The 27,340-nt window shown below is 40.8% G+C and overlaps 2 protein-coding genes and 1 pseudogene across 8 annotated transcripts in view; 2 read left to right on the top strand and 1 right to left on the bottom strand.

The window, feature by feature from the left end:
- The window catches only part of TMEM116 (transmembrane protein 116), a 131,608-nt gene extending 121,134 nt beyond the window's left edge, over positions 1-10,474 (top strand). The window contains exons 11-12 of the mRNA XM_027124611.1: positions 6,839-6,941; positions 10,320-10,474. Coding sequence (XP_026980412.1) covers positions 6,839-6,928 — 90 coding nt within the window. The 3' untranslated portion in view covers positions 6,929-6,941; positions 10,320-10,474. The remainder of the gene's footprint in view (positions 1-6,838; positions 6,942-10,319) is intronic.
- Positions 1-27,340, bottom strand: part of MAPKAPK5 (MAPK activated protein kinase 5) — a 42,398-nt gene that overhangs the window by 1,495 nt on the left and 13,563 nt on the right. For 4 of the 7 annotated variants that reach the window (XM_027124603.1, XM_027124604.1, XM_027124605.1 and 1 more), the window contains 12 exons: positions 24,468-24,541; positions 23,907-23,982; positions 23,016-23,113; positions 21,439-21,547; positions 19,915-20,004; positions 19,068-19,163; positions 10,242-10,322; positions 7,577-7,764; positions 5,308-5,428; positions 2,643-2,773; positions 2,258-2,379; positions 796-900 (listed from right to left, as the gene is read on the bottom strand). In XM_027124603.1, the coding sequence (XP_026980404.1) occupies positions 796-900; positions 2,258-2,379; positions 2,643-2,773; positions 5,308-5,428; positions 7,577-7,764; positions 10,242-10,322; positions 19,068-19,163; positions 19,915-20,004; positions 21,439-21,547; positions 23,016-23,113; positions 23,907-23,982; positions 24,468-24,541 (1,291 nt within the window). Of the gene's footprint in view, positions 1-795; positions 901-2,257; positions 2,380-2,642; positions 2,774-5,307; positions 5,429-7,576; positions 7,765-10,241; positions 10,323-19,067; positions 19,164-19,914; positions 20,005-21,438; positions 21,548-23,015; positions 23,114-23,283; positions 23,348-23,906; positions 23,983-24,467; positions 24,542-27,112; positions 27,143-27,340 lie in introns of those variants that run through there. The other 3 variants (XM_027124607.1, XM_027124608.1, XM_027124606.1) reach the window with 3 other exon arrangements.
- LOC113630062 (40S ribosomal protein S2 pseudogene) lies at positions 10,625-11,228 on the top strand (annotated as a pseudogene).

Genomic DNA, 27,340 nt, shown 5'->3' with positions numbered 1-27,340 from the left:
ATGCTCCACTACATGTTCTAGGTGCTTGTTACATGGGAGCGTTCACTTTGTGAAAATTCATCGGACGTGCATACCTCAAATGTGATCACTTTTCTGTATTGATATTTCAAAATCTTAAAAAATAAAAAAAATCCTAGGGAAGCTAATCTCCTCCAAGTATGGGAATGGCCAGGCTAGCACTTTGGATTTCTCATGTCCAAGAATCAAGCTAGGCAATGAGTTTGCTTCCTTCCCTGAGCATCCTAGACCTTAAGTCTAGTTTAGTCTGCTAAAGTAGAAAGACAATACAAAAGCAGCTCAAAAAACACACCTGTACCTTGTTTGCCTGTGGGGAAAAAAATTCAAAGAGCAGCAGATTTGGCACTCTCTACTCTTCAGTGAAACAGGTCTTCTCTAAGCTAAGCAGATCAGCAGGGCGGACTCTGTGGTACTTTGCCCTCTTTCTCCCCTTCAGAGTATACTGCTCCTTAATGACCCAGTGAACAGTTCAGGTATCTGGAAGGAGTTCTGAGATCTGACTGTTTTTTTGCCCAAGTGGTATGTGACGGGGGCTCTGCAGCAATGAATCTGCGACACATAATTCATCTGAACTCTGGAAAACAAGCGAAAGGGCCAGATGTCCAGATACGCCTGGGCAGTTACTGTAGGGCTAACCCCCTGTCCCACAGTATTCCACTCACTCGCCAGCCCTACTTTACCTGAAAACAGTCCCAGCTCAGCCCCCAGAGATCCTACATATTCTAAACACAATTACTTCTCTGCATTCCTGGGGAAAGGCATAATTAAGACTCCTACCATTCCAGCTGAAGCTTTGCAGAGTGTCTCTTAGGAGTTTGCATTCCCGGTTATACTTCCAAGCTTCCTGAACTACTTCATTCAGCTTTTCATCTTCATTCTCTCCTGTTGATAAAGATGAAGAAGAAGTTGCATTTTCCTGCAGCATCATGGGATTTTAGTGTCAGAGATGGAAGGACATGATGTCCAACTTATTGAGAAGTGATGATTAAAGGTGCAAGCTTTACCAGACTATCATTACTTCTAGTCCCTACATTACATGTAGAGCAGGGGTCCCAACCACTGGGCCACACAGCAGGAGGTGAGCGGTGGACAAGCGAGGGAAGCTTCATCTGTATTTACAGCCACTCCCCATCACTCACATTACCACCTGAACTCTGCCTCCTGTCAGCATTATGGTGAGTTGTATAATTATTTCATTATATATTACAATGTAATAATAATAGAAATAAAGCACACAATAAACGTAATGCACTTGAATCATCCTGAAACCACCCCCGCCACCCCCGCCCAGTCCATGGAAAAATTGTCTTCCACGAAACCAGTCCCTGATGCCAAAAAGGTTGGGGACCACTGATGTAGACCGCTTCTGGTTTCTCAACTCTTCCTGCTCTGACCACCTCACACAAATTCCCTGATGCCCCCAGAGTCTTAGCACTGGGGGATGGGAAATAGGCATCCCACAGGATGTCAGACTATTGCTGAGCAAAAGCACCTGGTTAACTTAAGAGACCATGAGCGAGAGGGAGAATAAGGCTGAGTGGGCTACCTTCTTTCTCCTAAGCTCATTTCTTACTTTGGAAGGCTACCTGAGGCACACTAGTAAGTTCCCTTAAAAGCCAAGGAATCTAGGAAGACTGGTCAACTCAACAGTTTCCTGGCCTACTACTTGAAGCATCTCATTCATCTGCTGAGAAAAGCCCATCATACCCCATTAGGTGGAAAGAGAACATACTGAAAGAGAGCTCTCACTCGAAAGGACTTCTGTTTAAGTCCCACCCTGCCCATGATACAAGTAGCAGCCAGGGCCACTTCTGAACTTGGGAGATCGTCTCTTTATATTCACAAGTTAATGACAGCCTTGTACTCTAAGGGCTCTGGATATGGTATTTCCCAACGCTCCTGACCTTCCCAACCTAATCCTGACCCTGTTCACATTTTCCATTTTCCATCCTCTATCCTGTAATCTCATTAACAAACTAGGAAAATACAAAATTACGTGCTGTGTCTGACGCTGGCAATTACACCGAAACTAGAAATTTTACAGGAAACCAAAGGTGGGCCAGAGCCTCACATTTCTGAGTTCCCACTGTCCATTCTTTTCAGTGGGCACAAACTATATAATGTACTTATTTTCTTATAACACAAAGATGAAACAGACAACTTCAAATTAAACCACTCCTTTAGTCATGTGCATGTGCACACACACAGACACGCACAGAGCATTCATAAATGGTGTGACCTTTACCAGCCTGGGGGAGAATACACTGAGCAATCACATCTCGGAGCTTTTCCAAGGCAACATTTGAATCCTCGGCTCCATTCTCACGGTCGTGGATATAAACACCATCCTTTGGCTTGGTGCTTTAGAAGTTTGGGAGAGAGGTAATAACAAGGTGAGACCCCAAAACCCAACTCTTAACAGATGTTAATGCTAAACATAAGGAACAGATTTTTCAGATAAATAAGTAACTATAGAGTATCTCCAACTTCTGATGCTATTTAAAGAACATATCCTTTCCACCCTCTTAAGAGACAAAAAAGGGCAGACCCCTGGCTGACCTTTCAGAACCCTGTACTCAACCACACCAGCCATGAGGGAGAACTGAAGAAATAAGCTCAGTTACCCGAGTAATTTCCTCTTCCTTAGAATGGGGTTGTTCACAGAGTGCAGGGGTTTGAGGCTGACTTTCAGGTCCTGGATTCGCATGTTGGCCAACTGTTCTGCATGGGCCTGTTGGATTCCTGCAACCACCGCCTGAATGCAAACACTGTCATCAGTTTTTCACATTCTGGGCACCTAAAAAGCCAATCTAAGACAGTGGGAAGGAGAATCACAAAGAACTAAGGTGGCAATTTCATTCTTATGCTGGCAGTATACAAATTTTGATAAGGCAGAGGACTCTTCCCCATGGATCAGCAGGGCCCAGGGAATACCAGGCCAACAGCTAGCCCTTCTTTCCTGTGGGCTGACAGAAATGCAAGTAAGAAATACTAACAAGGCTCATACTCATAGTCACTGGCAAGGGCAAGTGTAAAGAGAGTCATACATGTACATCAGGGGAAAAGCTAGCAGGCTGCCACCTGAGAAGCCTCCCTGACTGGCATTTACTCCCTGCCCCCATGGTGTAGACAGTCACCTTAGCCCTGATGGCTCAGAACCCCAAGCATTTCACCTGGTGAGCATAGTAGACCCTCACAAACTGATCTATAAGCCAGTCAATTAATTTACAATGAGAAATAACTGTCATAAGGTCTAGCACTCTTCAAGTCTGTCTTTATGACCAGTGCGTTCTCTTACTACGGGCAGACCAATAAGGGAAGGCAAATAATCAGAAAAGGCTTTGTAAGAATGAGACGATCCCACTTCTGTATTTAAAATAAAAGACAAACTCTGTGAGTGTGTGTGTGTCTCCCCAGCAAAAGATCAGGAAGAATACATCAAGCCATAGGTCACCTCACCTCTGAGGGGTGAGACTGAGGCAGGGTAATGAAAGGGAACTTTTGCTTTTTATTTTATATACCTCCGTGTTGTTTGAATTTCAACAACAAAATTTGACAATTTACAAAAATAGTTCCTTGGTAAGCATGCAATTAGATCAGGAAGAGTTTGAACTCATTTAAGAGAACTATACTAACTGGCCCTGGCTACACACCCCCAGACCCCTGAATCTATTTCCTTATCCGTGATAGCCCGACCAAAAAGATGGGAGCACCTCAAGGTTGTGAGCTCAGGCTCCATCTCTTAGGCACAGCTTAGATGGACACTATTCAGCTTCTGCATATGTGGACATTTTTTCTACACTTCCAAAGTTGACCAGCCTGCATCTTGACCACATCATTTCTTTAAAAATGGGAATACACTGTCACATTGCAGTTCCATCTTATAGGCCCAGGAGCTATTCCTCCTCATTAAGAAGATTATGCATATCCATACTTGGCTTCATTATACACTAATCTTAAAGTAACTCCAGAAGGCAATCTTATTTCTCCATTTCAAGATCTTGAGGAAAGCCACAATGTAACACTCAATTGCTGACAACCAGAGGGTGTAAGTAATCCTTTTGTATTTTGGACTGACCAAACAAACCATTTCTGGACTACTGGGCACATTTAAACCAGGAAGACAACTGCACACAAATCAGAGATAGCAGAAAACTCTGTTCCTTCTAGCTCTCCTTTCTCTCTCATACTCCAGCTAAACTAAGGGAGGTCTTAGCATTCTTTTTTCCTATTCGCTTACATTTCAACTCCATCCCTTCTAAGTCAGTAACACTCAAGTCTGTGTCACTGCCTTTCCCTCTCAGCCACATTCTGATTCCACACCACACATCCATCTACCACCTTAAACAATATCTAAAACCTAAGAGACCTCCCTTCACCCAAAACCAGCCTCATTCCTGATTTCCCTCTGTCAATGGTGTCACCAGATATGCCACCCACTGTCCCCTTATATCTAGTCAGTCACCAAAAATTGTAGAAATTTATCTTCAAAAATATTGAGCCTATTCATTCATCTCTACTTCTCTGCTCCTAGAGCAGCTTCTCAGCTTCTAGATTATTGTAAAAGTATTAGGTTGGCAAGTCTGCAAGTCTGACTAACCATCCCTAAACACCTTCCCTGTGGCAAATCTCTTCTCAAAAATCTACAATAGCCTCTCAATTATGTCCTGCTAAGACTTAAACCCCTCTGTCTACTTTCAAAGCCAGGTCTGCCACACCCATTTTACCAACTTCCCATCAATGAAGTCAGGCTTCATTACATGTAAAGGGGTTACACATGTAAAGGGGTTAAAAAATGCCACACAATAGTTAATAATTGTGATGGTTTTTGCCTTCTCTTTGGGAACCCTTCCCTAATTACAGCCCTTCAAAGATGTTCTCTTTTTCTGAATTTCCATAGCACTCACAGAAAATTTAGCATGCAAAAGCTCTGATGTCTGAAAATGTTCCCTCTTTGTTTTGTGTTTATTGGTCTTTCCAACCAGTCTTGTTTAAACTACTTGGGCAAAAGAACGGTGTCTGATACTGCTCTGGGCCCCCAACCCCATAGCACAAATATGAAGGATAGTCCTTTGAGTGTTCCCTTAGTGTATTTACCAGGCCTTGATCTGGTCTTTTACGGAAATAATCTCTTTATTTCCAATCCTGATCTTTGGAAGACCAGAGATATTTCTCTGGGAAAGACTGTGTGCTCTGCATTGTTTTGCCTTTAACCCCTCATTGAGTCAAGCCTCAGCATTCCTTCCCAACACAGCCTTTTCGGCCAACAAAATAAGCATCATTCAAAACCTTATCCATCATCAGTTGAGCAGAGGGTAGCACATTATCCAGGGCCTCAGTTGAGTTGAGCCAGGGGTGATCCAACACTCCCTCGATGGTAAGTCTTTCCTCTGGTTTGACCTTCAAGAGCCTGTGGAGAAAAGGCCAACAGGGCTGCCATGCAGTTGCTTCCAGAGGCCGGGAAGTTCCTGGGTCTGGCTCTAACCAGCTCCAGCTTCTGACTTTCCACCAACTCTTACAAGCCTAGGCTTTCTATTTGCAGGACAGAGGTGGGGCTCTCGTCCCTAACCGTTAGTTGTGAGGGCACTCTGTCCTTAGGCAGTTCTTTCTATACTAAATAAATTGAGATAAGAATGGTAGGAAAAGGCTTAGTCCAGTGATACCTCAGACTGAGTTCTAGGTTCAGTAAAGTAATCCTACATATGGCTTACAGTTCCTGAGACACTGAATCCCCAGACTAATGTTTCTAGAACAGTGGGCTATAATTTCCAAAAGGGACTCAAAGTGCTCTTTTGGCTAACAGTGACTGTAAAATTAGTCGAGGGGTCATACGGTTCTGAAAATCCAGGCTGCTACTTGTGATAAAACTCTTGTCACCATTTGGCAGGACATGAACCCTTTATTTCAAAGACATTCAAAAGCTAAAAATCTAGGGCTTCCCTGGTGGCACAGTGGTTGAGAGTCCGCCTGCCAATGCAGGGGACACGGGTTCGTGCCCAGGTCCGGGAAGATCCCACATGCCGCGGAGCGGCTGCGTCTGTGAGCCATGGCCGCTGAGCCTGCGCGTCCGGAGCCTATTGCTCCGCAACGGGAGAGGCCACAACAGTGACAGGCCTGCGTACCGCAAAAAAAAAAAAAAAAAAAAAAACACACAAAACAACAACAAAAAGCTAAAAATCTAATCTCTGAGAAGGGGATGGCATTTCCTTCTAAGCCTAATGCATTGTTCTGTACCATCGGCTTTTTGACCGTAGTTCTTTACATCTTGTACATTTATCCTAATGCAATTCCTAGCTCACCCCAGCATATTCCCTGGGCCTCTTACAGCACCTTCTTCCAAATACATAGCCTCCCATTCCAAACATCAGAGTCAGGACAACATGCCTACTTGCTCTTTCATGTTCTCTGTAACCTTTTGGATCATTGTGAACAAACAGCTTCAGATTCTAAAGAAAGGATTGTTTAGAAAAGAATCTCAATGCTGAAAGAAGATAATCAATGTTGCTCTAGGGAGAGGAAATATATTCTACAGAACTGCAAAGAACCAATTAGAGGATACTGATATTTTGGTTAAGTAACTGAGAATACAGCAGGGAAAGAGCATAGGAAGACAAATGATGATTTAAACATTGCCTCCACCCTCCTAAAAAACTTTCACCTGTATATTTTAGAAACTAGTCCCTTTTTGAATACATAAACACCTAACCAACAGAACAAGCTCACTTCTGAAAGAGAGTAATCTCCATACAGAAACAGCTGTACTGTTAGGAGACAGTTCTCAGGTACTGCCCTTTTAATGCTTATCTTTATCGCATTACAGATGAAGAAACTGAAACCAAAAGAGGAAAAGTTACTCAGTGAAGAACAAGCAGTAGGATACCAGAACAGCGTCCAAGTTCCAGTCCGCTAAGCCTCTGACACAGGTGGGTAGAAAAAGCAAAGACACCTCATATTTAGGTCTGACTTCTTTCTTAGTGCTCTAGCTAATTTCTCCAAAGGATTCTGAATGTCAAGTCTCCATCATCCATTCACTACCCCTAATTCTTCTAAATCTTTCCATCTTAATATACACCAGAGCAACCAACTAGCAGTAGGAAGGGCAGGAGGTGGGGTCCAGGCCCTGCACAACCAATCACACACTCCCACAGCAGCTAAGGAATGAAAAGCCAAAAGCATCATGGTCATTTTAGCACCCCAGTTCAGTTCCTGGAATCATGTCTGTCCCAAATGACCAACCTCGGTGCAGGAAGGGTACACCAGGGGGGTTACCATTTAAGGTCCTAAATTAATGCTCACAGATACAATGGCTACCAAGGGACCTGGATTCAACCCTAAGGACAAATTCTAGGAGTGCAACAGGAGGGAGCAAAGCTCCAATTTCACCAAGGTGTGGACACTGAGAACTCTCATCTCAGGCTCCAGGGAAAATTTTCTGTGATGCTAAAATGAGAAGGAGCATGCCTGGGAAACAAATGACTTTCCTTTACCCAACATTCCTTTGTGTTCCACCACTTTTAAGGCCTCCCTGGCCTCCCCCCGCAGTGGCCTGGGGACTCACTTCCTCACAACATCTTTGGCCATCTCTGAGATCTGGCTCCACTCTTCCTCTGGGAACTCAAAACTGCCTGTCATGATCTTTCTCCGCATATCCTTTGGGATAGTCCGGCTGTGGTGTCTGGAGTAAAAAGGAGGGTATCCGCACAACATCACGTAGATAATCACCCCTAGGGACCACAAGTCACAGCTCTGAAAGCAAAAAGAACATGGTCACTCACAGCAGAGGCACAGCTCTAAAATAAAGTCCCTAGGACTGACCCAGAAACAGCCCCTGATATACACAGGCTGATATCTCCGAGAATCACTTCACAGAGACTGTAAAAGCTTCAGGAAGTCTTAAGAGAATTAACCATTCTCTCCTTATTTGTTACGTGCTACCAACACTACACATGTGCACACCATATATACAAGGCCAGTCTGGGGTAAAATAGTCACTTATTCTCACTGCTTAGGCCCAAGCTGCTACCTGATTATTGGGTACAGATGTAGGATACTTTGTCCCCAGCCAGAAAAGTGGTAGATATAAGCCAGCTGGTTGTGAAACATTTACTCTGTCCACCTGGGCAGGGCTGAGGGTGCAGTAACAAAGTAGCTAGGACACAGGTGGGCTAACTCTAAAACAGCACAAGTCATTTTATAAAGGCCCAAAGCAGTCTGACAAAGATTAGGGATAGGCACTGCAGGGAAAAACAGGAGGCTAAAAGCAATCCTTTGGCCATGAAGGACTCACTGTGCCCATTTGCAAGACCATTCTTGGGGAAGATATTCTGAACGAAACAAAACTGCCACCAACTACCATGTCTGTAGATATTAAGGTGATTTCATGGCCTGTAGTCACAGCATGCTTATTAATAAAGGACTCCTATTTTAATTAAACGTAGCTCTACCTGCCTCGGAAACTGGGTCCTCAGAGGCTTCAACACAGAGGCTTGTCCTCCTGAATTGCAGGACAAAAGCAGTGTCCACCTGAGAAAGGCAGCCCAGGGAACCTGCCACTGTGGCCACACGCTCCTCACACCACAGCTGTGCGCTGCTCTGAGTGAAGCCTGGAAAATGAGGTGTCTCAGGTACTCTCAGCCATGTCTTGGCATCATACTAGTAGACATTTATAGATGACATGACCCATGCTGTAGAACATACTTATAAAATTATAGAGGTGGAGAGAAATCTTAAAAAATAGTTCACATGAGGAAACTGATACTACAGAGATCTTGTCATCTCTAAGGTCATCTGTCAAGAGTGAAACTAAGTGCACCAACCAACATCATACAGCTGAATGGTGGTGGAGTCACAGCAAGTCACCTGGCCTACTGCCTCTTTTTCTTTTTAATTAACGTTGATGTATTTATTTAACTTCTGAAATTTTAACTACATCTTTTTACATTATTTTTATTTAAAAAATTATTTGTAAATGTAGCAGTCAGTGTTCACTTAGTTGCCAATATAAAGATTATAACTAGACCAACATATATACACATTCAAATGTAATATGAACTTATTTCAATATACTACTCATCTGTGGAGTGTAAATTTTATGAATGCCATGCTAATTCACAAACACCACTAGATTCACAAAATGGAACAGGAAGAGGAGAAAAAAATAGTACTGGGAAATAATGTATCACACAAGAATCCATTGTATTCATGACGAGAAGACCGTATCAAGTAAATTAATATCTCTGTTAGCTAAGTGCTTCTACCACTCAATTCCTGTCTGCATTGGGAAGCAGGAAGCAGTTTCTGACTGACTATAATCAGCACAGCCCTCACTTCCAACCTTCACTATATAAGGGCACAGCTGCCTACAGTTTTGCAAGTAGATCAAGATGATGTGGAGCAGTTCTTACTTGGGGACTGAACAGTGTTAATCATGAAAGTAGTTGTTTAGCGTTCTGGTCATGCTGTGCCAGTGCCAGTGCCAATGCAAGTGGAGGGTCCTGAGTGCCACAGAAGCCTGTGTGTTCTTCAATATGTATGCCTGCATGTGTGCACGCACATGCATTAGGAATATGTGGGGCCCTCTAAAGGTGTGGGACCAGGAAGAGCTGGCCTGCCTTTCTACCATCCTCAGCTCCCTCTCTACCATCTATATCACCTGGAGTCCCCAAGCAGCATCATTTTTTTCTGATCTACTCAGTGACTCCAGGACCTCTAGGACCTGTTTCAAGAGGCCCTAAACCTCTCATACTTTAGAACAGAGAAGCTTGATGTGTAGGCTACTGATTAAGAACTGTGAAGTACCAGGTAACATTTGGGAGCACTTGCTATGTGTACCAGACACTGTTCTAAGTTGGGTATTTTATGGGGTTAGAAAGAATGGCACCATAAATGGACAAATAATATTCTCTGAAATGGCCTCCACCTCAAAAAAGCAAGACAAACATATCTTTAAATGTGATCAGTGGACTGTACAGCTAGCCAAATAAATAACCTCCAGGTGACCATAGCCTTTGGTTCCTGCTGCAAAACCTAAACTGGTATGAATCTTATTTCATCAGACAAATACTTGAATTCCACTCTTCTGCATATGTGGCTGCTTTCAGCCTCTTGGGCAGCAATATTAAGGGATAAGAATGGAATTTGCCACCTTCCCAGAGGGCCACAAACACCTCATAGGAGAAGAGGGGCTACACCCAAGGGGTAAAGATTAGTATCTCCTCTCCTACCTTGTTATAAGTGTAGGGTGTTGGCGAGGTAGGTATGATGCCAGATTTCTCCTTCTGATGCCTTCTCTGTGCCTCCAGTACCTGTCAGAGTTACACCAAAGGGGACAGTTTACTGAAAATCACACCAGCGACCTGCAGCTTGAGACAGACTGCTGGAAGGCTGAAGAGGGTAGTCACTGGCAGTCAACAATCAACAACTGAAAAAACTCTACATAAATACTTTCAAAAACTTTTTTCTTTCTTGGAATCAGCAATTTATTATCAGTGTTTGCCGAGGTCAAGGACATGAAGATTAAGTCCCTGAAGGAGAATTTATCTCTTCTTCCTCTCGATCTGAGGTTACTTTTCCCTAGGGGAGTCCCTTATGCCTTTGAAAGCAGTGAAAGCAGAATGGTGCTGGCCAGCAGTTCAGGTTCGAGGTATTTGTTGCCATGAGGGACTGTAATAGTCACATGGGTCTGGGTGTTAAGTGCTCCAAGGAGGTAACCACTGCCATCCACAGGGCCATCCTCCTGGCCAACCACTCCGCTGTCATGGGTAATGGGACTCCTGGAAACACAAGATTGGCAAACCCCATACAGTTCCTTGAAGGTGACAGGATACTGCAGCTCTCTGCTGGTATGCTTCATCCTTGCACCCAGATCCACTGCTAGTGTCTTGGTCTTCGTGGCCACAAAGCTGCTGCTGACAGCAGGCACTGAAAACTGTTACCCCTTGGTCAGCGGCTGCACAGGCTCGTTGGGCAACTTTACCAAGGCCACCTTCGATGCCACCTCTAAGACCTACAGCTATCTTACACCTGACCTCTCGAAGGGGACTGTGCTCACCAAGGCTCCCTATAAGCAATTCATTGACCATCTTGTGTTGCACAAGGCTTGTGTTTTCACAAAAGAATAATAAAGTGAATTAATTAAAACTGAAAAAGAAAATACCACTTATGAGAGCATAAAAATTTAAGAATTGGGCTTCCCTGGTGGCGCAGTGGTTGAGAGTCCGCCTGCCGATGCAGGGGACAGGGGTTTGTGCCCCGGTCTGGGAAGATCCCACATGCCGCGGAGCGGCTGGGCCTGTGAGCCATGGCCACTGAGCCTGCGCGTCCAGAGCCTGTGCTCCGCAACGGGAGAGGCCACAACAGTGAGAGGCCCGCGTACCGCAAAAAAAAAAAAAAAAAAAATTAAGAATAAATCTAAAAAGACATGTGAAAGACCTGTACATGAAAACTATACAAATATTGCTGAGCAAAACCAAAGACAAAAATACAGCTGGCTTATGGGTCAGAGGGCTCAATATTGTTATGATGTCAGTGATCCCATACTGAACTATACGTTTAAAACAACCCTAGTCAAAATCCCAGCATGCTTTTTTGTAGAAGTAAACAGCCAATTCTAAAGTTCATATGGAAATGCAAAGAAATTTGAATAGCCAAAACAACTATGAAAAAGAAGAACAAAGTTGGAGGGCTAAAACTACCTTATCTCAAAAATTATTAAAAAGTGTCAATAATCAAAACAGTATGGTATTAGTGTAAAGACAGACAAAGAGATCAATGGAACAGAGTGGAAAATCCAAAAATAAACCCACACATATACATTCGACTAATTTTTGACAAAGGCTCAGAAGCAATGCAGTAGAGAAAAGATAGTTTTTCAACAAATGGTACTGGAACAACTAGATATCCAAATGCTAAAAAATGAACTTGGATCCATACCTCACACATTATACAAAAATTAACTCAAAATGGATCACAGACCCAAATGTAAAGCCTAAAATTATAAAACTTGTAGCATAAAATCTTTGTGGTCTTGAGTTAAGACAGATTTCTTGGATAGAAAACCAAAAGCAGAGTCCATAAAATTTTTTTTTTAAATTAACAAATTGGCCTTCACACCAAAATTAAAATCGTTTGCTCTTCAGAAGATGTTGTTACCACCTCACACCAGTCAGAATGGCCATCCTCAAAAAGTCTACAAATAGGGACTTCCCTGGTGGCACCGTGGTTAAGACTGCACGCTCCCAATGCAGGGGGCCCAGGTTTGATCTCTGCTCAGGGAACTAGATCCCATTTGCATGCCGCAACGAAGAGTTCATATGCCACAACTAAGGAGCCCACCTGCTGCAACTAAAAAGCCCAAGTGCTGCAACTAAGGAGCCTGCAAGCTGCAACTAAGGAGCTGGTGAGCTACAACTAAGGATCCCACCTGCTGCAACTAAGACCCAGCACAACCAAATAAATAAATATTTTTTAAAAATCTACAAATAATAAATGCTGGAGAGGGTGTGGAGCAAAGGGAACCCTCCTACATTGTTGGTGGGAAAGTAAATTGGTGCAGCCACTATGGAAAATAGTATGTAGGCTCCTTAAAAAACTACAAATAGAGTTACCATATGATCCAGTGATCCCACTCCTGGGCGTATATCCAGAAAAGATGAAAACACTAATTTGAAAAGATATATGCCACCCAATGTTCACAGTAGCACTATTTACAATAGGCAAGACATGGAAACAACTTAAATGTCCATCGATAGAGGAATGGATAAAGACGATGTGATACACACACACACACACACACACACACACACACACACACACACACACACTGGAATATTACTCAGCCATAAAAAAGAATGAAGTAATGCCATTTGCAGCAACATGGATCGACCTAGAGATTATCATACTAAGTGAAGTCAGACAGAGAAAGACAAATATCATGTGATATCACTTATACGTGGAATCTAAAAAAGTGATACAAATGAACTCATTCACAAAAGAGCAACAGACTCACAGACTTAGAAAACTAACTTATGGTTATCAAAGAGGAAAGTGGGGGAGAGATAAATTGGGAATTTGGGATTAACAGATACCCACTACTATATATAAAATAGATAAACAACAAGGACCTATTGTATAGCACAGGGAACTATATTCAATGTCTTGAAATAACCTATAATGGAAAAGAATCTGAAAAAGTATATATGCATGTGTGTGTGTGCATGTGTGTAACTGAATCACTTTGCTGTACACCTGAAACACCGTAAATCAACTATGCTTCAATTTTTAAAAAAAGAAAAAAAAAAGACACTGTTAAGAGAATGAAAGATAAGCCACAGACTGGAAGAAAATCTTTCCAAAGCATATATCTGATAAATGACTTATATCCAAAATATATTTAAAAAACTGTAAAATTCAGCAATAAGAAAATAAACAATCCAATTTAAAATATGGGGAAAAGATCTGATCCGATACGTCACCAAAGAAAATATACAGACAGCAAAGAAGCACCATGGATGCTCAACATCATTAGTTATTAGGGAAATGCAAATTGAAACCACAATGAAATACTGCTACACAGTCACTAAAATGGCTAAAAAGACTGTCCAGGGGACTTCCCTGGTGGCACCGTGGTTAAGGCTCCATGCTCCCAATGCAGGGGGCCCGGGTTTGATTCCTGGTTAGGGAACTAGATCCCACATGAATGCTGCAACTAAGGAGCCCATGTGCTGCAACTAAAGAGCCAGCAAGCTGCAACTAAGGAGCCCTCGAGCCACAACTAAGGAGCCTGCCTGCCTCAACTAAGGAACCCACGTGTCACAACTAAGAAGCTGGCGAGCCTCAACTAAGGAGCCCGTGAGCCACAACTAAGAACCCTACCTGCTGCAACTAAGACCCAGCGCAACCAAATAAATATTAAAAAAAATTAAAATACATAAATAAATAAAAAATAAAAAGACTGTCCATACCAAATGCTAGTAGGAATGTGGAGGACCTGAAACTTTCATACACTGCCGATGGGAATGTAAAATTGAACACCACTTTGGAAAACAACTTGGCAGTTTCTAAGTAAGTTAAATACATCTACCACATGATCTAGCCATTCCACTCTAGGTATTTACCAAAGAGAAAAGGAAATAAATGTCCATCCAAAAACCTGTGCAAAAATGTTTGTAACACGTTTATTTTTAACAGCCAAAAACTGAAAACAACCCAGATGTCCATCAATAGATGAGTGGATAAACGAACCATGGTATATCCACATAGTGGAATACTTCCCAGCAGTAAAAACGAAAGAACTATTGATACATGCAATAACATGGATAAATCTTAAACGTAATTTTGCTGAGTGAAAGAAACCCCCCCCAAAAGAAAATACCATACGATGTGCTACTTTATATATAAATCTACAGAAAATGCAAACTAATCTATAATGACAGAAAGCAGATCAACTGCTGCCTGGCAATGAAGGGAAAAATAGAGAGGCAGGGAAGGATTTCAAGGGGCACAGTAAAATTTTGGGGGGTGACAAATATGTTCACTACCTTGACTGTGGTGATGGTTTAATGAGTGTGTGTGTATGAACTTATAAGTTGTGCAAGTTAAATATGTATAGTTTATCATGTATCAATTACATCTCAATAAAAAAATTTTTTTAAAGAAGGCTTATATAAAACAAATCTCGGAAAGAATAAGCACCAGCTATATATATATGTATATGTCCATCAATAGATGAGTGGATAAACGAACCATGGTAAGAACCAAGAAAACAGGACCTGACCAAGACTGAGGCTGGTTCAGAAAAGAGATACCTCTCCACCCATCGTTGCCATCACCCTCCATCAGGCTAGCAAGCACCAAGTAATAAGTAACAGCAGTCCACTGTTAGTGGCAGAAAAAGACTGTGAAGCAAAAGCCCCTCTGAGGCAGAGGCACACAGCCAATGCCAAAGATAAAGATGGAGAAGAAACACAAAAAAACACACAAACCTGTGGCACCCCAAACCCCACCCTAAGCACAAGGTAACAAAAGAGGAATCTCAAACCAGTGACACAGTAAAAATAACAATAGCAACAACAGAGCTCACACTAAGCTCAACTCCTAAGTAGACTGGCTCAATTCCCTACTCCCATACTAAAGGACTAACTGCAGAAGCAGCAAGCCAACTTCTAGACTTCCACCTCCATCTCTACAGATCCTACAAAGATTTAAAAGGTTAATAAGGGATTATCATAATTTTATGCCAATAAATTAAAAAACAGTCAAATTTCTTAAAGACACAAATTACTAAAACTGGCTCAAGAAGAAATATAAAAATTCAATAGACCTATACCTATTTTTAAATTGATTACATCATTAAAAATCCACAATGAAAACTCCAAAATACCAATCTTACACAAACTGTTTCAGAAAATAAAGGAGGAAGACACATTTCCCAACTAATAGTATGATGTCAGCATTATTACCCTGATACCTTGAAACAAGGCAAAGACATTATGAGAAAGGATTATGGACCAATATCCCTTTTGTTAAAAAACACAAAATCCTTAACAAAATATTAGCAAAACAAATCAATCATCATGACTGAGTTTTATCTTAGGAATGTAAGATTGGTATAATGCCTGAAAATCAATTAATTCATCATATTAACAAAATGAAGAAAAAATATATCATCAGTTCAATAGATGCAGAAAAAGCATTGGGTAAAATTTAACACATTCCCTTTCAGTAAACTAGGAACAGAAGGAAACTTCCTCAACCTGATAAAGGACATCTACAAAAAACATAACAGTTAATATCATACTTAATGGTGAAAGACTGAACATTTTTTCTGTAAGATCAGGAACAAGGCAAGGATGTCTGCTCTCATCACTTATATTCAACTGGTAGTTCTAGCCAACACAATAAGGGAAGGAAAAGAAATAAAAGGCAAACATACTGGAAAGAACAAAGTAAAACTATCTTTATTCACAGATGACATGACTCTGTATGTAGAAAATCTTAATAAATCTATTAAAAAAATCTACTAGGATTAATAAGCGATTTAGGCAAGATCCCAGGATTCAAGGGATCAAAAATCATTTATTTCTCTACAAACTATAAACAAACAATTGGAAAATGAAATTTTTAAAAATATCATTTCCAATAATTTCCATAAACATAAAATATAGGAAAAAATTTAAGAAAATAGGTATAAAACCTATACACTAAGAAATATAAATGTTTCTGAGAAAAATGAAAGACCTAAATAAATAGAAAGATATACTGTTTGGGCTTCCCTGGTGGCACAGTGGTGGAGAGTCCGCCTGCCGATGCAGGGGACACGGGTTCGTGCCCCGGTCTGAGAGGATCCCACATGCCGCGGAGCGGCTGGGCCCATGAGACATGGCCGCTGAGCCTGCACGTCCGGAGCCTGTGCTCCGCAACAGGAGAGGCCACAACAGTGAGAGGCCCACATACAGAAAAAAAAAAAAAAGATATACCACGTTCATTAAATAGAAGACTTTATATTGTTAAGATGTCAATTCTCTCCAAATTCATCTATAGATTAAATACAATTCAAATCAAATCCCAGGAGGCTTTTCTGTCATAGAGAATTGAATTCTAAAATTTACAGAGAAATGCAAAGGATCCAGAATAGTGAAAACAATTTTGAAAAAGAATACATTTGAAGGACTTATTACACTATCTGAGGTCAAGACTTAATATAGGTCAAGACTTAATATAAAGCTACAGTGATCCAGATGATATATAGACGTATGTATCAAATAAACAGAATAGAGCCTAGAATAGACCAACACATATATGGTCAATTGATTTTCGACAAAACTGCAAAATAATTCAATTCGACAAAACTGTAAGGTAATTCAATGAGGCAAGGATAGTCTTTTCAACAAGTGATATGGAAACAACGACATCCATAAGGGAAAAAAAGAAGCTTGACCCTTTACACACACACACACACACACACACACACACACACACACACACACACACCTCAAATGGATCACAGTCTAAAATGTAAAAGCTAAAACTATAACCTTTAATAAGAAAACATGAGAAAATCTTCATCTCCACGGATATGGAAAGACTTCTTAGGAACAAACAGCACTAACCATTGAAAAAAAGAATTGGTGAATTGGACTTGATCAATATTTAAAACTTCTACTATTCAAAAGATCATTAAGAAAACTGATGGGGACTTCCCTGGCGGTCCAGTGGCTAAGACTCTGTGCTTCCAATGCAGGGGGCATGGGTTCGACCCCTGATCAGGGAACTAAGATCCCACATGCCATGTGGCACGGCCAAAAAAAAAAAAAAAGAAAACTGAAATGCAAGCCACAGACTGAGAGAAATATTCATAATACATATGTTGTAGGCAGGATAATGGCCTCCCAAAGAAGTCCTGTCCTAATCCCTGGAATCTATGAATATGTTACCTTACATAGCAAAAGGGACTTCTAAGATTTGATTAAATTAAGGATCTTGAGATGGGGGATTATCCTGGATTACCCAGGATAATCTGACCAATTATCCTCAGTCAGAGTCAGAGACACTGGAAGATGCTACCTACATTGCTGTCTTTGAAAATGGAGGAAGAGGCCACAAATCAGGGCTTCCCTGGTGGCGCAGTGGTTGAGAGTCCGCCTGCCAATGCAGGGGACACGGGTTTGTGCCCCGGTCTGGGGGAATGCCACGTGCTGCGGAGCAGCTGGGCCCGTGAGCCATGACCGCTGAGCCTGCGCGTCCGGAGCCTGTGCTCCGCAATGGGAGAGCCCACAGCAGTGAGAGGCCTGCCTACCGCAAAAAAAAAAAAAAAAAAAAAGAGGCCACAAGCCAAAGAATGCAGGTAGCCTCAGAAGCTGAAAAGGCAAGGGAATGGATTCTCCCCTAGAGCCTCCAAAAGGAACACAGTCCTGCTGACATCCTGAACCATTTCAGACTTCTGACCTCCAAAACTGTAAGGTAATAAATGTGTGCTGTTTTAAGTTACTAAGTTTGTGGCAATTTGTTACAGCAGCAGTAAAATATTAATACATATATATGACAAAGAACTTGTATCCAGAATATAATTTAAAAAATTCTTATATCTCATTTATTAAACAACACAAAAAGGGCAAAAGATTTGTACCCATACTACACAACAGAATGTTGTACCCATATTTCACAATAGAACAGCCAGTAGACACATGAAAAAATATTCAACAACAGTAGCCATCAGGAAAATGCTATAATTAAATCCATAACGAAATAACACGAACATACCTACCAGAATGACCAAGATTATAAACACTAACAAACATAAGTTGGTGATAAGAATGTGAAGAAACTGGAACATTTACATTACATTAGTGGTGCATACAACCATTTTGGAAAAAGATTTTACCTAAAGGTAGGGGTATGTCCCCCAAAACTCGTAAATGAATGTTCCTAGCAACTTTATTCCTAATGGTGAAAAATAGGAAACAACCCCAAATGGCCATCAGTCAGTGAATGGATAAACAAATGTGGCTTGGTCATATGATGGAATACTACTTAGCAATAAAAAGGAACTAATTACTGATACACACAGAAACATGGATGGATCTGAAAAACATGCTGAGCCAAAGAAGTGAAACACAAAAGGTACAAAATTCCATTTTTATGAAATTCTACAACAGGCAAAACTAACCAATAATGACAAAGTAGATCAGTGGTTTTAATTAAGGGGATTAAGTTGGGAGCAGAATGACTGCAAAGGCACACAAGACAGTTTTTGAAGTGATGGAAATGTTTTGTATTTTGACTTTGGTGATGTTCACGCAGGAGTATCCATTTGTCAAAACTCATCAAACTACACTTAATGTAGAAGTATTTTATTGTATATTAATCATACCTCAATAAGGCTGCTTTTAAAAGAATAAAATGCCTGCACCAAATTAAGCAGCCTATAGGTTTGTGAAGCTGAGTCCTCCTTCCATTTGTAATATATACCCACTCATGCTGTGGAATGGAAGAAACATGAGTCTACAGGCAGCTTGGTGACACATCCTACGGAAGAAACAGCACATGCTTACCTGAGGTGCTACATAATATGGGGTGAACTGAGGTGTCATCAAGTCACCTTGGTCAATTTTGGCAAATCCAAAGTCACATAACTTCACTGGGGCATCCTGAAATAAAACAAATGGGAGTCACTGCTCCAGAGTTCTCGGAAAACGTTAAAGGAAAATGCAGGTGCAAGACATGTTACCTTAAGCTCTCAGGAGTTTCTAGCTGAGACCTGAACCTATGAGTAGCATGTCCTCAGCTCTGGAGACAATGATTCATATTTAGAAACTGTTCTTAGTAATACAGAAGTAAGGAATTTCTACCCACTCACAATTATCCCTGTTTTATAACTTGTAAAGGCAGCACTAAAATCAAGATGCTTCCTGACTCTATTGGCCCATTATCTCTCATCAATCTAGGGTGCTGCTTCACCCTCAACATCAGCTTCATGATAGCCAGAGTAAGTTATCTGGTGGGACACAGTGCATGGGGCATGGATTGGGGCTGGAGAGGAAAACACACCTTATGAGGGTTAACACTGAACACAACCACTAAGTTCCAAGGTAACATATAACAGCATATAGATTCCTGCCCCTTCCCAAAGTCCTTCCAAATAATATCCAAATTCTAAAGTCCTTATGTACAAACACACATCAGTGTCATCCAAAATGATCGATGCCAGGGGTATGGTACAATTTCTCTGAGCCTCTAGCAAGGAAACAGATATGGGAAAAGTAAGCTGCTTGCAGCGCTTTGGCCTAAAGCCTCTTCACCATGGATTCAGAGCACTCCAAACATATACACACCTACACACTGTTCCTGAACTATACTGAGAGTAGCAGCACTAAAATACAGAAGGGCAAGTCATCTCACCAAAGAGTTATCCTTGAAGAGCAGATTTTCAGGCTTGAGGTCTCTGTGTGCGATGTTTAACAAGTGACAGTGCTGTAGAGCCAAAGCTATCTGGAAAGGACATAATGGAGCAACCATATCTTAGAAAAGATAGCTCTTTAATTCCCCTGGTTTAGAGAACTCAGGATGTTAAAAAATGATCCTTACTAAGTCAATTAAGACTGTGGTCAGTTTTCAATTTTAAAGCAGAAATTAAGTAAGATTTCAGATATCAAGAAATAGAAATGAATTAAGCTGTATTTTGTTCAACAAAAAGAAAAAATACAACAGTAAAACAATTCTTTGTCATAATCAACTGATGGTTAAATCCTGTATGAAATGGGAAAAATGAAATACTTGCACTTCCATTAATCTGAGATGTGACAAGTACTGCAAAGCAAACACTGGGCCAGGCAGTCTTCAGAGGGCCTGGCTTCCCCCTAGCAGGGCAGTGGCACTAACGCCTGACTCAAAGGAAACCTGCACTCTTCAGGGAGCCCAACTTGAAGTTCTGCTTTCAAGAACAACAGAAAGCAGCTGAATGGATTTTTCCACCTGATGTTCTAATCTGCCCGTCCCACCGGTTGAAAATGTTGCCTGTTTAGGTGGATTTAAAGGAGTTTGGTTTTACAGAAGATTATCAGAGCTCATCCTTTAGGCCTAATATTTGAAAAATACAAGCTATAATTTTTAAAATCAAATAGAACAGATTTTATCTGTTCTTTAACACTCTGTATGGAATTGCCTTGGCATTCCAAATATCAGTTCCTCCCTACCAGAAAGGAGGCATCAAAAAATGCTTGAGGCTCACAGAAAATTTGGAAGAATTTTTTCATTAAGAACCAGTTGGGCTACGTGTCCTGCTTCTCTCTGCTTTGCTTGCTTGGCCTGAAGAGAAACCTTGAGGGTTTAGCTTTTTCATCTCCTCATGAGGTTATTTCCAGTTGGATTCCTAGTATTGTTTGTGACGTACATCATTCCTCTAGCAATAAAATGTGATGTCAAAATAGAGAGAACATAAAACCAGGAATAACCCAGAATTACAAAGACCTTAGACTACTATTAAAATCTGATGAGAGAAAGGTGACTCATAAGCATAAAGTATCTTATATGTAATTGCCTTAGAACATATTTTTACACCATACAGTCTTTCAGGTAGTATCACTAGCATTTTATCTCAAAGTCCAATAACAGTGCTTGGAAGCTATACGTCTAAAGATTATCTACAATCTAAAAAGGAGTTAAGATTACCTTCCTTCCAGAGTTTATTTAAATCTTATCATAGGCAAACAATTGAAAACCACTTAAGAATACAGGTTCCCCCCACCAAAGCATAAAAGGGGGTCACATTCCTCCTGTCAAGGCATCTTTTCTAATTACATAACAAAGCAGGCAATGAGAGATCAAATAGAGCTTTTCTTCAAGCTTTCTTTTATTCCCCCCAATGAAATTGTGCTTGTTAACCAACACCGTTGGCAGTCTGATTGGTACCCGGGGTTAACTTGCCTGCTTTGTTACTTGGCTGGCTTGCTTCTCTGTAAAGTGCCGGTGCTGGCTGATTCTGTGAAATAGCTCTCCCCCTTCCATCATCTCCATTACAATTAAGAGTCGAGCCCTGTTTGAAAGCATTTGATTTTGTTAAGTTAAAAAACAAAGCAAAACAAAACAAAACTGAAACATCAAGTAGCTAACCTAGATACCTCATCTACAAAGTGTTACTACTTCCTAAATCTAGTCCTACCAAGCCCCTTTGAGTTGGATCCCTTGTCACTACCAGCTGGACACTATGAATGAGGACTATCCCTGACCTAAAGGTTTCTAAGAAGCTAAAAGAAAGCAGAAGAATTAGTTTTGAAGACAATGATCCTTTTGAAGATTCTGTACTTAACTTGTATATACATTTTATGGAAGCTACACTGAAAGTGTATCGAAAACAGAATACGACTTTGTATAGGACATGAATATCAAGTCATTCAGTTGGGCTGTCTTGGTTATTCACTCTTGTGTGTGTGTGTGTGTGTGTGTGGGCTGTCTTGGTTATTCACTCGTGTGTGTGTGTGTGTGTGTGTGTGTGTGTGTGTGTGTGTGTGTGTGTCTGTGTCTCCCCCTCTCTACTCCCTGCCCACTCCACTAGTTTTCCATATGACCCACAGCATGCCCAGCAAGATAGCCAGATAGGGTTACACAGCTACTAAATAAAAGCAAAAATTCTCATGTTGTGAAAAAAAAAATCCGAATTTTGGTTACCACTCTTTGATATAAATGCTTCCAGCTTCCATCCAAATGCTTTCACCAACAGAGCACAATTTTAAGAAATAATCATTTGATTTCCCATTCTTCTTTACAAATTCCATCTTTTTCCATCTGGAAAACTCCTACTCACCCCCTTCAAGTCCTCGCCCCCACGTAACTGCTCTGAGACACCTCGCCTCCCTAGCCTACAGAGGGCAGCTCTCCTCCTTTGTAAGCTCAAAATACTTTATGCATGCCTCTCCTTGGTACCTATCACACTGCTAGAATAATAGGTTTACATCTCAGTCCCTTCAATGGAAACCATACCTTATTTAACTTTGAATTCCCTGGAAAAGATTTAGAATGACACCCAATGAGCTTGCCAAACATTTGGAGGCTAAAAGAATGATGTTGATTTCTTCCTTTAAAAGGAATGTCAGATTCAGCAATAAGGGCTTTTTGCCATATCAACTTCTAAGACATTGCCTAGAATAATATTTGGTCTCCTTTTGCTAATTTGAAATAGAATCTGTTTTAATTCCACATTACTCAGGGGGGGCCAGGAGAGTGGGTAGGGTATAGATGAAGCACGGCTGGCAATGAGTTGATAACTGTTGAGGCTGGGTGATGGGTACTTAAGGATTCATTACATGATTCTTTTACAAATGTTTGAAAATTTCCAAATTAAAAAGTAAAGGAGAGAAGAAAAAGAAAGAGGAAGGGGGGGAGGCAGGCAGGGAGGGAGGGAAGGGAAGGGAGAGAAAGAGGGCACAAAAGAAAAGAAGACCCCACTACACCTTGGCTTACATATGGAGAGGTGGTCATGTGATAATGACCCTGTGTAGTCTTACCTGGGGCTGGACTCATGAGGAAACTGTACACTGTTAGCAAACACTTCAATGATTTGAACTATATTTGGGTGTGTGGCACACATCATGTGCAGACGTACCTTAAAGAAGAACAGAGGAAATGTTTCTGTACATAGGGGATGCCAACATTTTCTCTCCAAACTTTCCCCCCAAAACTGACCACACTAGGCCCGTGGATGAGCCTATTACAGTAAAAAACCTTATCACCTGGAATGATGTAAAAAAAAAAGTGTTTTCATACAGAGATTACCTCCTTAATGCTCTTTCCATGAAAAAAACCTCACCGACAGGTTTATTTACTTCTACTGTCCTATCTATTAGCAAATGAAAAATTTGGTAAATAATACATCTTATTTCAGAAATTATTCATATATCTCTAAGCAAAAGAATAAGTCCTTCATTGCATATTATTAACATGTCATCACCACATCCAAATAATTTTAAACAAATGCCTATTATTAAAAACTAGAAATACATCCTCAGAGTTCTCCTGCAACATCTTTTCAATACACTATTCACTAGAACCTTCCTCATACTATTTTATCTCCACTCTTTAAAGACCTTTTCCAATAAGCAAAAGCTGAAGTAAACCTGAGTATTTTGGGGTATAAGAATAGCATTAATTGAAAAAGAACAAAAGGTGGTTTGAAAGGAAGCAAGACTTCACTAACAGCTTTTGGTATTGATGGATGAAGAACTGCTTTATAATGATAACATGGAATAGCAAAAAGTATGAATATAAAGAGAGTAAGTATGAACATAAAATTCTTTGTGAATCTCTGTATTCTCTCCATGAAGCTGCCTTACTTGTAAAGAGAATAATTCTTAGGCACTTCAAATATTTAGGCAAATCAAGGCAATAAAGGACCATACCTCATTTCTAGCTTTTGGACGATCAAAAAGAATTTTCAGTGCAAACCGTTCTTGGGTAGATTTCTTCACACAGACTCTAGATTTGGAGAAAAAAGTTCAATCAGAAATTATCTAAGTTACAGTGAAAACTAATTTAGCAAGCTGTTCTTTGAGAACTGTGCTTCTAATCAAAAATATATCCAGGCACATCAGAACAAACTTGCCCCCAGGTCTAGCAGATGGAAAGGCAGAAAGGCATCTCGCCCACCCTTCACAGGCCTTAGACATGTGAAATCAACTTGATGCTGGCCAAGAAAGACAAAATGGCCTCTGCTGGCTACAAGTGACTCATACAGTGGCTCCATGGTATCAACATCTTAAATGATTCTGTTACAGATCATGTGACTTCGTCACTTAAATATATTTCTAAATGGATGAGAAAAAGCCTATCATAAATACCTCTGCTTGTTAAATTAAGGCTGTTTCACAAATCTGGCAAACCTAATGCTTCTAACTTAAGATGTATTTCGAACAGGTCCTCTTGAGAACAATTGTGTCATAGTTTGCACATGGGTCTCTTACCTAACTGGACCACTAATTCCAGCTCCCAGCTTCTGAGTCCAATTGATATTGTATTCCTCTAAAATGGAGGTTTCCTATTAAAATAAAAATGGAGGAGGCAGAGAATGATTCTCCAGTTAAAAAGCTGAATAGTTAAGCAGAGGTGGGACAACAGAAAACCTTAATGCTCAACATCTCAGCTTCTGAAAGAAGCTGATAAGTAGAGCTTTGTGTAGGGCTTTATAATTACACATTTCGCCTACAGGACTATGCTAGGCATTGCTTTCCAACAAGAGAAGGCAAACTTTAGGATAAAAAGAAATTCTTCAGCTCATCTGCAAGGTCCATGTGAGTAAATACTCGTGGTTTTTTTTTTTCTTGAGTGTGGGAAGAAGATATTCTTTCAAAATGTTTCACTACTAAGTACTTACTTGCCAAATGGTCAAGTATATTTTCTGAGATTCTAGAAAGACTGGTCTGATATATGCTGCTATGATATAGAGGTCTATATCCTTGAACAAGTTGATCAAATTGGAATAACTGAATAAATTAAAACTTAAAAGTTCAAATAAAATAGTAATAAATATTGTAGTACATTTATCTAGTTTTCAAGTGCTATTTTGAGTACAAAGATATTGTCACGTTCACTGTATAACTATATTCTTCACAGTTTTAATAGATTCCAATAGCTTTCAATAGTTCCAGATACAGCCTCTACAGTTTAATTAAAGTTTTTATTGAATTACTGTGTAGTCACTAAATATTGAGCTTCTGTTGCCATATGTTTTTAGGCAAGAAAGCCATACACTTAAACTGTGGTAGGCTAAAATTCATTTTTCAGGGTTCCACGAGTAGAACAGAAAACCGACTACAGACCTGGAGAAATTAGGCCAAAACTCATGAGACTATCAAATTGTTTTGTTGCAATGAAAATCTGATAGATTATAATTAGCAACAGAATCTTGATTCCCAGGTATAGGAACAGAATATTTGTCCATGTAACACAAACTCAATGAGCAGTTAGTAAGTGCCAGACACCAGGATAAGTTCAGAGATGAAAACAGCTTCTGTCCAATGAATATGTAAGTGTATAAAACAAGTTTAGAATAGCCTTCATCTCCACACCTTCCTGCTGCCAGTTCTTGATAAAGGTTCCCATCATATAGTAAATGCTCAATAACTATGGAATGAATGACTAGAAAGGTGGACTAAAACCAGGTGATGGAAGGACATTGATTTGCGAGGGACTAGCAAAATCATTACACAAACTCTCTTCTGAAAAACTGTATATCAGGGTTAAGGAGCTTGTCAAAGTCACACAGTGAGTTATAGGCACTGATAAGACTAGAAACTATGGCTTTGGCCTCTTCCCCAGCATCATTCATCTTTGGCATCATCCCCAGCTATCAGGGGTAACTGCCCAGGCCCCTGCATGAGGATTAGGAATGAATCCTGCCCAATTAGGGAGGTCCCAGGTCTCTACTCACCATCTCCTAAACAGAATTCAAACCTACCCATTTAACCTGTCTACCTCCTTCATGTTTCCACTGCCTATCCTGCCGGATTCAGAAGTATTTGAGAAGACAGAGAGGAAGACAGAATTGGGAAAGAAAGAATTGGAGCATAGTCTATGCTTCATGGTAGAGTAAAATTTGCCAGGCCTCTAATGAAGACATACACTCACTGGAGACTCAATGGAAAAGACAGATTCATTCTATGGAATTATTTGTTACAGTCAGATCAAAGGACTATTCATATGTCCAGTTCCTGGGATGTAAAAATAATATTAGACCAAATTCTTCACTGCACTGGTGCTTATTAAGATGGTACTCTACCTAATGGACAGCCAAGAAAGTTCAAATTATAGAGGCTCTGACTGAAGTTTTGACACTTGGCTTTGCAGAAGGTTAAGAGAAGCACTACCAGATCTCTCTACAGCCCTGATCTCTGAACCCTGTTTTTCTTACGTCTGTTGTCCTCTTTACCAGGTTTAATTCTTGCACATTTGTTGATGGTGCCATAAACACTAACCAGTTCTAAGACTTCACTAAGCCCAGCTGGGCAAAAGAAGTAACATTCTCACATCAGCCGACTCTTCTATGTGTAGATGGCATATTTTCTCACATATTTTAATGGCAAAGAGAAGGTAAAAAGGCATGGGTCAATTAAGACACTTTATTGAAGAAAATTATGGACTACCTCAAATGTATCAATGACAAATACATTGACTGGGTTCTGCTAAAGAAATCTATACACTGGGATTTCCCCAGTGGCACAGTGGTTAAGACTCCGTGCTCCCAATGCAGGGGGCCTGGGTTCTATCCCTTGTCAGGGAACTAGATCCCACATGCATGCCACAACTAAGAGTTCACAAGCCACAACAAAGGAGCCCATGTGCTGCAACTAAGGAGCAGGCGAGCTACAACTAAGGAGCCCTCAAGTCACAATTAAGGAGCCCGCCTGGCACAACTAAGACCCAGCACAACCAAATAAATAAATAAATATATATATTTTTAATCTATACACTGTCTTAAATAAGGATATAGACTCATGGAATGAAGTACAGTTGACCCTTGAACAAGATAGGGGGTTAGGGGTGCTGGCACTGGCACAGTCAAAAATCCACGTATAGGGCTTCCCTGGTGGCGCAGTGGTTCAGAGTCCACCTGCTGATGCAGGGGACACGGGTTCATGCCCCGGTCCAGGAAGATCCACATGCCGTGGAGCGGCTGGGCCCGTGAGCCATGGCTGCTGAGCCTGCGCGTCCGGAGCCTGTGCTCCGCAATGGGAGAGGCCACAACAGTGAGAGGCCTGCGTACCACAAAAAAAAAAACAAAATCCAAGTATAACTTTAGGGTCAGACTTCGTATCAGGAGTTCCACATCCATGGTTTC

The sequence above is a fragment of the Aethalodelphis obliquidens genome, unplaced genomic scaffold, assembly GCF_003676395.1.
Source record: "Aethalodelphis obliquidens isolate GAN/ISIS:26980383/991018 unplaced genomic scaffold, ASM367639v1 scaffold28, whole genome shotgun sequence".
NCBI lineage: Eukaryota > Metazoa > Chordata > Mammalia > Artiodactyla > Delphinidae > Aethalodelphis > Aethalodelphis obliquidens.
Note: the sequence above shows the minus strand (reverse complement) of the source record. Positions and strands in the feature narration are given on the sequence as shown.